Source organism: Callionymus lyra, chromosome 11 (assembly GCF_982586985.1).
Source record: "Callionymus lyra chromosome 11, fCalLyr1.hap1.1, whole genome shotgun sequence".
Taxonomy (NCBI): domain Eukaryota; kingdom Metazoa; phylum Chordata; class Actinopteri; order Syngnathiformes; family Callionymidae; genus Callionymus; species Callionymus lyra.
The window spans coordinates 6505960-6516922 of NC_141828.1; the positions used below are offsets into that span (position 1 = coordinate 6505960).

The 10963-nt window shown below is 45.1% G+C and overlaps 1 protein-coding gene across 1 annotated transcript; it reads left to right on the forward strand.

Moving 5' to 3' along the window:
* Positions 1-8140: 8140 nt before the first annotated feature.
* On the forward strand, positions 8141-10350 carry fgf8a (fibroblast growth factor 8a). Its single transcript, XM_087803257.1, has 5 exons — positions 8141-8166; positions 8251-8287; positions 8570-8750; positions 9463-9569; positions 10069-10350. Exons 1-5 carry the CDS (start codon positions 8141-8143, stop codon positions 10348-10350), a joined length of 633 nt encoding a protein of 210 aa, XP_087659383.1.
* The last annotated feature ends 613 nt before the right edge of the window (positions 10351-10963 follow it).

A 10963-nucleotide genomic window follows, 5' to 3' on the forward strand; every position in this document is an offset into this window, starting at 1 on the left:
AAATAATACTGATTCACACGTTAAACTGACTCATTGGTTAAACCGACTCACAGGTTAAACTGACTCAGAACTTATACTGACTCATAGGTTAAAGTGACTCACAAGTTAAAGTGACTCACACATTAAACTGACTAAGAAATTATACTGAATCACATGTTAGAGTGACTCAAAAATTATACTGATTCACAAATTAAACTGACTCACACGTTAAACTGACTCACACATTGTACTGACTCACAAGTTAAACTGACTCACAATTTAAACTGACCCAAATGTTAAACGGACTCACAAATGATATTGACTCACAAGTTAAAGTGATTCACAAGAATAACTGATTTTACAAGTTAAATTGACCCAAATGTCAAATGACTCACAAGTTAAACAAAATCACAAGTTACTCGAGTTATTCCAGATAACAAGTTAAAGCGATTTAAAACTCAAATTGACTCACAAACTAAATTGTTTCACAAGTTAATTTGACTCACAAGACTAAAGGAAAGACCAGAGAACACACAGACTGTACAGTTGCACGTCCATCAAGAGTTAACTTGATACCTTCACCGAGAACGTGATGATGGTGAATCGTTTCTGTCAAACGACTCGTCACAAGAGTCGGTTTCATCTCACGAGCGGCAGTGACGGACACGTGAGTCCGACATCATCGAGTCGCGGCAGACGACCCACCAGGAGCAGATGAAAGGCTGGTATCTCATCGGGGATCTGGTCGAGCCGGTCTGCACCTGCCAGCAGAGAAGAAGCTGCAATAAACATAAGCAGTCGTGAAGGTATTTTCGCTGCTGCAGGTCCAAACTCACTTGTCAGTGTGTGTGTGTGTGTGTGTGTGTGTGTGTGTGTGTGTGTGTGTGACATTAGCATAGAGCTACAGCGATGGATGGATGCTACTGAAGGTCTCATCCTCTCAGTGATTGATCTGTTAACAACTATTTCCCTCACAGACCTTTGATTGAGTGCTGCTGCTCTTTTCCCAGAGGACTGCTGGTGTGTGTGAGTGTTTGTGTGTGTGTGTGTGAGTGTGTGTGTGTGTGTGTGTGTGTGTGTGTGTGGGGCTGCCTCTAGCAGGGGGTCTTTCAGCACTGTATTTATGAGCCTTTACATATTCATCCCACCGAAGAGAGGTGACTCTCCTTTCTCCCTTTGCCGAGAGGCTCCGCCCACAAACACCAGTTGTGTTGAGCTTCGACTGCACACACACATACACACACACACACACACACCTGCAGGAGTGTCATCCACCGCTGACCCGACACTCAAGAGATGTTGGTCTGGGAGCGAAAGCCCGACAACCGCAGAGATAAGAGGACACCGGTTGCCATGGGGAGGGGGTTTGATTGGCAGCTGGGGGGGTGATTGATAAGGACCCCCCTGCTGCTGCACTGACAGCTCCTGTCACAGAGTTACTTCGTGTCACATCAGATGTATCAAGTAGTCCCACCCCCAACACACACACACATTCACTCACACACACGCACACACATTTATAAACACACACATTTGCATACACACACACACATGTTTGGAGCAGGTTTTAATGTTTATAAATAATGGACGCACAAAGAACACGAGCGACAATCGATTAACTCATCTTCGCAGACATCAGCACATTAAACTGTCATCAGAAGAAGCTGTTGGTTCAGCGAAGTCAGACGCTTTCGCTATTTTAGTCGCTGATAACACGAGTCAGGTTCAAATTAGAACGACCTGCAGACCAGAACACAAGGAGCCTCTCGTCTCCACAGCCTCTCTATGATGAAACATCAGTGTGGTCAGTAGAAACATCAGTGTGTTCAGTAGAAACATCAGTGTGTTCAGTAGAAACATCAGTGTTCAGTAGAAACATCAGTGCATTCAGTAGAAACATCAGAGTGTTCAGTAGAAACATCAGTGTTCAGTAGAAACATCAGTGTTCAGTAGAAACATCAGTGTTCAGTAGAAACATCAGTGTGTTCAGTAGAAACATCAGTGTGTTCAGTAGAAACATCAGTGTGTTCAGTAGAAACATCAGTGCATTCAGTAGAAACATCAGTGTGTTCAGTAGAAACATCAGTGTTCAGTAGAAACATCAGTGCATTCAGTAGAAACATCAGAGTGTTCAGTAGAAACATCAGTGTTCAGTAGAAACATCAGTGCATTCAGTAGAAACATCAGTGCATTCAGTAGAAACATCAGTGTGTTCAGTAGAAACATCAGTGTGTTCAGTAGAAACATCAGTGTGTTCAGTAGAAACATCAGTGCGTTCAGTATAAACATCAGTGCGTTCAGTAGAAACATCAGTGTGTTCAGTAGAAACATCAGTGTGTTCAGTAGAAACATCAGTTTGTTCAGTAGAAATATCAGTCTGTTCAGTAGAAACATCAGTGTGTTCAGTAGAAACATCAGTGTGTTCAGTAGAAACATCAGTTTGTTCAGTAGAAATATCAGTGTGTTCAGTAGAAACATCAGTTTGTTCAGTAGAAATATCAGTGCGTTCAGTAGAAACATTAGTTTGTTCAGTAGAAACATCAGTGTGTTCAGTAGAAACATCAGTGTGTTCAGTAGAAACATCAGTGCGTTCAGTAGAAACATCAGTTTGTTCAGTAGAAATATCAGTGTGTTCAGTAGAAACAAGTGTGTTCAGAAGAAACATCAGTGTGTTCAGTAGAAATATCAGTGTGTTCAGTAGAAATATCAGTGTTCAGTAGAAACATCAGTTTGTTCAGTAGAAATATCAGAGTGTTCAGTAGAAACATCAGTGTGTTCAGTAGAAACATCAGTGTTCAGTAGAAACATCAGTGCATTCAGTAGAAACATCAGTGTGTTCAGTAGAAACATCAGTGTGTTCAGTAGAAATATCAGTGTTCAGTAGAAACATCAGTGTGTTCAGTAGAAATATCAGTGTGTTCAGTAGAAACATCAGTTTGTTCAGTAGAAATATCAGTTTGTTCAGTAGAAACATCAGTGTGTTCAGTAGAAACATCAGTGTGTTCAGTAGAAACATCAGTGTTCAGTAGAAACATCAGTGCATTCAGTAGAAACATCAGTGCATTCAGTAGAAACATCAGTGTGTTCAGTAGAAACATCAGTGTGTTCAGTAGAAACATCAGTGTGTTCAGTAGAAACATCAGTGCGTTCAGTAGAAACATCAGTGCGTTCAGTAGAAACATCAGTGTGTTCAGTAGAAACATCAGTGTGTTCAGTAGAAACATCAGTTTGTTCAGTAGAAATATCAGTCTGTTCAGTAGAAACATCAGTGTGTTCAGTAGAAACATAAGTGTGTTCAGTAGAAACATCAGTGTGTTCAGTAGAAACATCAGTGTGTTCAGTAGAAACATCAGTGTGTTCAGTAGAAACATCAGTGTGTTCAGTAGAAATATCAGTGTGTTCAGTAGAAACATCAGTTTGTTCAGTAGAAATATCAGTGCGTTCAGTAGAAACATCAGTTTGTTCAGTAGAAACATCAGTGTGTTCAGTAGAAACATCAGTGTGTTCAGTAGAAACATCAGTGCGTTCAGTAGAAACATCAGTTTGTTCAGTAGAAATATCAGTGTGTTCAGTAGAAATATCAGTGTGTTCAGTAGAAATATCAGTGTTCAGTAGAAACATCAGTGTGTTCAGTAGAAACATCAGTGTGTTCAGTAGAAACATCAGTGTGTTCAGTAGAAATATCAGAGTGTTCAGTAGAAACATCAGTGTGTTCAGTAGAAACATCAGTGTGTTCAGTAGAATCATCAGTGTTCAGTAGAAACATCAGTGTGTTCAGTAGAAACATCAGTGTGTTCAGTAGAATCATCAGTGTTCAGTAGAAACATCAGTGTGTTCAGTAGAAACATCAGTGCATTCAGTAGAAACATCAGTGTATTCAGTAGAAACATCAGTGTGTTCAGTAGAAACATCAGTGTGTTCAGTAGAAACATCAGTGTGTTCAGTAGAAACATCAGTGTGTTCAGTAGAAACATTGTGTTCAGTAGAAACATCAGTGTGTTCAGTAGAAACATCAGTGTTCAGTAGAAACATCAGTGTCTCCCCTCTACAGTATATTTCCATTCTCTCTTCTATCTCTCATCCCTCTCTCTTCTATTTTTCCTCCACTCTCTTTTCTATTTCTCCTTCACTCTCTCTTCTATCTCTATATCACTCTCTTCAATCTCTCCTTCACTCTTTCTTCTATCTCTCATTCACTTTCTCTTCTATCTTTCCTTCACTCTCTCTTCTATGTCTCCTCACTCTTTCTTTTATCTCTCATTCACTCTTTCTTCTTTCTCTCCTTCACTCTTCCTTCTATCTCTCCCTCAATCGAGGACACGGAGGAGGACACCAGAGGAGGACACCAGAGGAGGACACAGGAGGAGGACACCAGATGAGGACACCAGAGGAGGACACAGGAGGAGGACACCAGAGGAGGACACAAAGAGAGGACACCAGAGAAGGACACCAGGGGAGGACACTAGAGGAGGACATCAGAGGAGGACACAGGAGGAGGACACCAGATGAGGACACCAGAGGAAGACACCAGAGGAGGACACAAGAAGAGTACATCAGAGGGGGAGACGGGAGGAGGACACCAGAGGATGACACCAGAGGAGGACACAAGAAGAGGAAACCAAAGTAGGACACAAAAAGAGGACACCAGAGGAGGACACAAGAAGGGGACACAAGAAGAGGACACCAAAGTAGGACACAAAAAGAGGACACCAGAGGAGGACACCAAAGTAGGACACAAAAAGAGGACACCAGAGGAGGACACCAGAGGAGGACACAAGAAGAGGACACAAGAAGAGGACACCAAAGTAGGACACAAAAAGAGGACACCAGAGGAGGACACCAAAGTAGGACACAAAAAGAGGACACCAGAGGAGGACACCAGAGGAGGACACAAGAAGAGGACACAAGAAGAGGACACCAAAGTAGGACACAAAAAGAGGACACCAGAGGAGGACACCAAAGTAGGACACAAAAAGAGGACACCAGAGGAGGACACCAGAGGAGGACACAAGAAGAGGACACAAGAAGAGGACACCAAAGTAGGACACAAAAAGAGGACACCAGAGGAGGACACCAGAGGAGGACACAAGAAGAGGACACAAGAAGAGGACACCAAAGTAGGACACAAAAAGAGGACACCAGAGGAGGACACCAAAGTAGGACACAAAAAGAGGACACCAGAGGAGGACACCAGAGGAGGACACAAGAAGAGGACACAAGAAGAGGACACCAAAGTAGGACACAAAAAGAGGACACCAGAGGAGGACACCAAAGTAGGACACAAAAAGAGGACACCAGAGGAGGACACCAGAGGAGGACACAAAAAGAGGACACCAGAGGAGGACACCAAAGTAGGACACAAAAAGAGGACACCAGAGGAGGACACCAAAGTAGGACACAAAAAGAGGACACCAGAGGAGGACACCAAAGTAGGACACAAAAAGAGGACACCAGAGGAGGACACCAGAGGAGGACACCAGAGGAGGACACCAGAGGAGGACACAAGAAGAGGACACCAGAGGAGGACACCAGAGGAGGACACAAAAAGAGGACACCAGAGGACAGTAAAAAAGAAGATCTAAATTGTTGTTCAGCACTAGTGGTTCAAACCAAATGTGTGTGTGAGTCTCATCTGTGCGTCAACATGACCTGCGACATCACCATGTGTATGTGTGCGTGTGTGTGCGTGTGTGCGTGTGTGTGTGTCGGATGCCAGTGTCCATTTGAGGCCAGTGTGGCGGTCTGGGTGTGTAATTAGATGTCCAAGAGTGTCGGGGTGTCACCATGGTGGTCCTCGACCCCCGAGCCCCACTTGATAGCAGCCACACATTGAAACAGCGTTAGCTGGACCAGGACCGAGTGCAGTAAAAATTCTTCACATTCACACATAGACTCACATTCTAGGGACGTAACAACAGGATGATTGACACTTAAATGTTCTTCATGATAACATACTATTATTAAACTGCACTGAATCGTGTTTTAAAGCATCGTTTCTTGTATTAAAATGCACAATATTCACTTGATTTCGCTTGTATTTCTTCTCCTGTGAAATAAAAATATAGATTATTTCTGTTTGAATTCAGTAACATTTATTATTTACACGTTTATTATGATATGATAGTTTTTCTGCAAATAAATTCTTCATAAAAGTTGCCATATTCTGTATCTTTGTCACTCACACGAGCTGACGGCGTCGACATCATCATTGCTGTGTCTCAAATCGCACACTTCTCTTAGTATACTAGAAGTTAGTATGCATCAGGATAGTGTACATACTAACTAGTACGCAAATTCTCCACAGATAGTATGTCTCAAATCAAACTCTGCTGCTACACACTAACAGGAAATGACGCGACGGCTTCTTCTTCTACATCTATTTAACGATGATTTCAACCAGCTGTTTGAACGCTATCGCCACCTGCTGGCAGCACGTTTTGCAAGTTTGGAAAAATAAAGAAAAAATACGAGAATCGAAATATTGGCGAGATATTTAAGCTGGTATCAGCAGCGAAGAAGTGTTTATCCTTCTACTGCTGCTGAAAATACACCAGTAAGTATATGAATATATATGTATATTTATATATATATATATATATATATATACGTAACTTCAGTTTACAACGTCACTAAGATGGAGCCGTTTAGTGTAGATAGTGTCCATCGATCCATACTCAGTTTTGTGGGTGTTTTAGTGACAAGTTAGTGTACATGGTGCATTAAATTTCTCACACTAAGAATTGAGACACACTTACGCACTAAAAATACTAACTTTGAGTACGCAAGTATGCGATTTGAGACACAGCACATGTCTTTTCACTGAATATTCTGCCGTGACTCGTGTGAACCCCACTTTCTCTGACCGTCGGAACCACCTGACCAGGTGTCAGGAGACTCGACCAAGACCCGATCCGTGGAGAGACAAGAAGCACCTGTCGGGGGGGGGGGGGGGGAACACACACCTGATCCATGAAGGAGTCTCAACTATAGGGGGGGGTCGGGTCACCACGAGGGCCCCCGATGTTGGAGCGACCCCGGTGCCCTCAGAAGCGTCGGGACCCTCGTTGAAGGTCATGGAGAAATGTGGGAATTTTTGTGTAGAAGAAGAAAAAAAAAAGTAGAAGGTTTGGTGAGGGAGAGCAGAGGTGGGGGAGGGAGTGTGCCCCCCTGCAGGGCCACTGATGGATGCAGGGCTCCCGGGGTTAAGGGGAGGGCAGTAGACCCTCTGCTCTGCCCAGAGTGCTGAGGACCAGTCACACACACACACACTGTATAGTTGATGGAGGAGCCTCCTGGTGGCTTCATCGGTAATGAACGAATATTTGTTTTAAAAAAAAAACAACTAATATGATGAGGTGACGTCATCGGTAACACTTCATCAAGGGGGTCCTCCATTTATTGGCACGTGCGCGTGATTATTTTAGGAGTTTCTGTGAAACCAATCACTGTTCATTAGCAGATGATCAATAATAACGAGGGGCGCGGTTTGACAAATCAGCGACTACTTATGTCAACTTGTCAACGATCCTGTTTCATGTTTGACTTTCTCGGATGGATCGCTGGCGAGGGAGGGGTCGCGGGGTCGTGGGGTGCGGGGGGGTCGAGGGGGTAAATACACTAATCGTTTGTAATCCTTTTAATATGTCTCACACTTCTGACAATACACAAAAGCTGGTCACTCCAGCTTATCTTCATCATCATCATCTGAGGTGAGTCTCATTCTGGACCGAGCAGAACCAGCAGTCTGTGAATGAGTGAGTGGTGGAGAGAGAGAGAGGGAGAGAGAGAGGGAGTGAGGGAGGGAGAGGAGGAGAGGAGGAAGGGGGGGCTGTCTTGCTTTTGTTCTGCAGAAAAAGGGGGCTTGTTCTTCCCCAGATCAGCCTTCATTTTAACCGGGGGTGTGTGCGCGTCAGGGTGAGAGGCTTGACAGCGGTGTGTGTGTGAGAGTGTGTGTGATGAGCGCAGAGAAGCAGCAGCAGCAGCAGCAGCAGCAGCGACACACACACACACACCTGAGACACACACACACGGATTTTACATCCCTGGAGGATTTTCTTCTCTGGTGACACACAAGAAACTTCAAGAAGGAAGTCAAGACGGATCCGGACCTGAAGTCTCTGGGATTTCTAATACCTGGACCACCTTTTTCGGGTGCGGCACCATGAGATCCATCCCGGCCAGCTATCTGTGAGTGTGACCCCCCCACACCCCTCTCACGAACACGCGCATCACACCCGCGACTGTAACTGACCCGCTTCTCTCTGCTTCCAGGCTGCTCCACCTGTGCGCGTTCTGCTACTACGCTCAGGTGAGTCTTTTTTTCTCTTTGCTTGTGGGAAACATATGCAGGATGGTGGGGGGGTTATTATGGGATGGATGCACGGTGCGCGGCCCCGCTGCTCGACAGATCGGCCGCTGGCACCGGTGGAGGTGTAACGGGGGGCCCTCAGTCATTCCATCACATATTCCAGTTCAACTCGAGTTCAATTGACAGATAAATCTAAAGGGAAAAATATATTTAAAAACATTTATTATTTTTAATAATTCTAAGAAAATCGTGCTGATTGTGACGACATCTGATTTCTGACAGGTAACCAATCAGTCCTCGCCTAATTTCACGCAGCATGTGAGCCAGCAGAGCAAAGTGACGGACCGTGTGAGTCGCAGACTGATCCGGATCTACCAGCTCTACAGCCGAACCAGCGGCAAACACGTCCAGGTTCTGCCCAGCAAGAAGATCAACGCCATGGCCGACGACGGCGACGTGCACGGTAAGAGGCCCCGGAGCCCTTCCGTGGATGAAAGTTTTATTTAATTTTTTTTATTGCGTGTTGGTTAGTGCGGTAAAATCCTATTAAGTAAATGATTTAGTGTTTATTATTTAAACTGGTTTAAGGAACAACGCGTTTTTTTTCTTCAAGTTTATCTTTAAGGCCGCGAAGGCCTCTGTATCGCAGCCATAATATTAATACGTCTCGAGTCAGTGGACATCCGGGGTCTCCTGGACATCCACCTGTCCTCGTCGTCATAGCCCTGATACTTTTCCCCGAGATGACGTCACGCACTCAGCGACGCAACGGATGTGATTTTATTTATATATATAAAAAAAAAAGAGGCTTCAGATCTTCAGGGGTCATCGAGTCCTCGTCCTCCACACACTCACCACGAGTGACCTACACACCAGTGTGCACGTGTGTTGTCTCAATACTGATTCAGAGATTTAAGTTTATTTATTAGTTTATTTAAAAAAATATTTAGACAACATTTTTTATTGAGAATCTTTGTTTTATTAAAAAGAAAATCTCTCACACATTCAGACAGTCCTTTAAATCCAGGGGACACACCATCATCAGCGTATAATGAAATATACAGTTAATACAAATACACAAAGAGAGACCTTGTGTAAATCAAATATTGTGTGTCCATATGTCTCAGTGTGTGTGTGTGTGCGGTTCTGACTGGAGGTCCTTCTGTCTCCTGCAGCCAAACTCATCGTGGAGACGGACACGTTCGGCAGTCGCGTGCGGATCAAGGGAGCCGAGACGGGCTTCTACATCTGCATGAACAAGAGGGGGAAGCTCATTGGCAAGGTGAGGAGGAGCACCAGGATCCGCTGGTGCTGGCGGGTCAACATGTTGACGCCTGCGGTCAGAGGTCACTTGTGCGGGGCAGATAAACAAGGAGCCACCATTTGTTATCCAAGCACCCAGTGTTGTGTGTCCAAATGACTCCAGTTCTCACCTTTTCAACCCGTCGCTGCTCACGTTCCGTCCTGCTCTTGTGGACGCTCGTGTTTCAGTCTTTTTTAGACGGAGCGTGTGTGTGTGTGTGTGTGTGTGTGTGAGAGAGAGAGCCGGGAACACACACACACACACCCACAGAGCACCCCGCTTGCTCACCATCTGCCCCGTCACAGTGTGTGTGTGTGTGTGAGTGTGTGGCAGTGGAAAGTGTCCAGAAAGGTGAAAGCTGGTCTGCTGAGTTGACACTTTGTGTCTTCAAAACTGTCGGTTCTGTTCACCTGTGTGATCAGTTTGGTGTGTTTTGTGGATTTCCCTTCGTTAACATCTCATTTGATTCCTTTCGCAGAAAAATGGACAAGGTCGAGACTGCATCTTCACCGAGATCGTGCTGGAGAACAACTACACGGCCCTGAGGAACGCCCGCTACGAGAACTGGTACATGGCCTTCACCCGGCGCGGGCGGCCCAGGAAGGGCTCCAGGACGCGGCAGCACCAGCGCGAGGTCCACTTCATGAAGAGGCTCCCCAAGGGCACGCAGCAGGCCCAGCCCAGCCACCACCGGCCCTTCGACTTCGTCCACTACCCCTTCAACCAAAGGACTAAACGCACTCACTCGTCGGAGAGCTGAAGCTGACACCTCGAGGACAGTTTTGTATGGAACCCCTGCTGTATCTCCATGTGTAGTCTCTATTTTCCTACAGATGTAAATAGAAGAGAACAACAGAATCTATTTTTGTATTCAAGACTGTAGTACTGGCCTGGTCTCGCCTCGCGGGACAAGTTAGTGAGTGAAACCATGATGTGAATTTTATCTAGCCCGAGTCGTCGTCTGGACTCCGGCACCGCTGCTCCAGGAGACTCCTGAGCTGTGACCCACCGCACTGCATTAAAACCCACCCGGGCCGAGGAGGGCCCCCCTCACCGTCCCCGCTCAGGACCTGGAGACCCGTCTGTTGGAACTTTTGTGCTGCTCCGAGCGCACCCGAACCTGCTGTGGCCCTTTTTATGTCTGTTTTTAAACATATAAATATATTTTTATTTGAGGATGTAAAATATTTTTAAGGATGAAATATTTATTTAAAATGTAATAAATGTACATGATATTACTAAAAACTGCTGTCTGTGGTTCCACGCGTGCTGCTGAAGATCTTCACAACCCTTTGAAACAACAGTACGTTCTTCAGGTTCAGATCTTTGTAGTTATGCACCAGAAAAAAACAAAACGAGACCCTTAAGTGAAC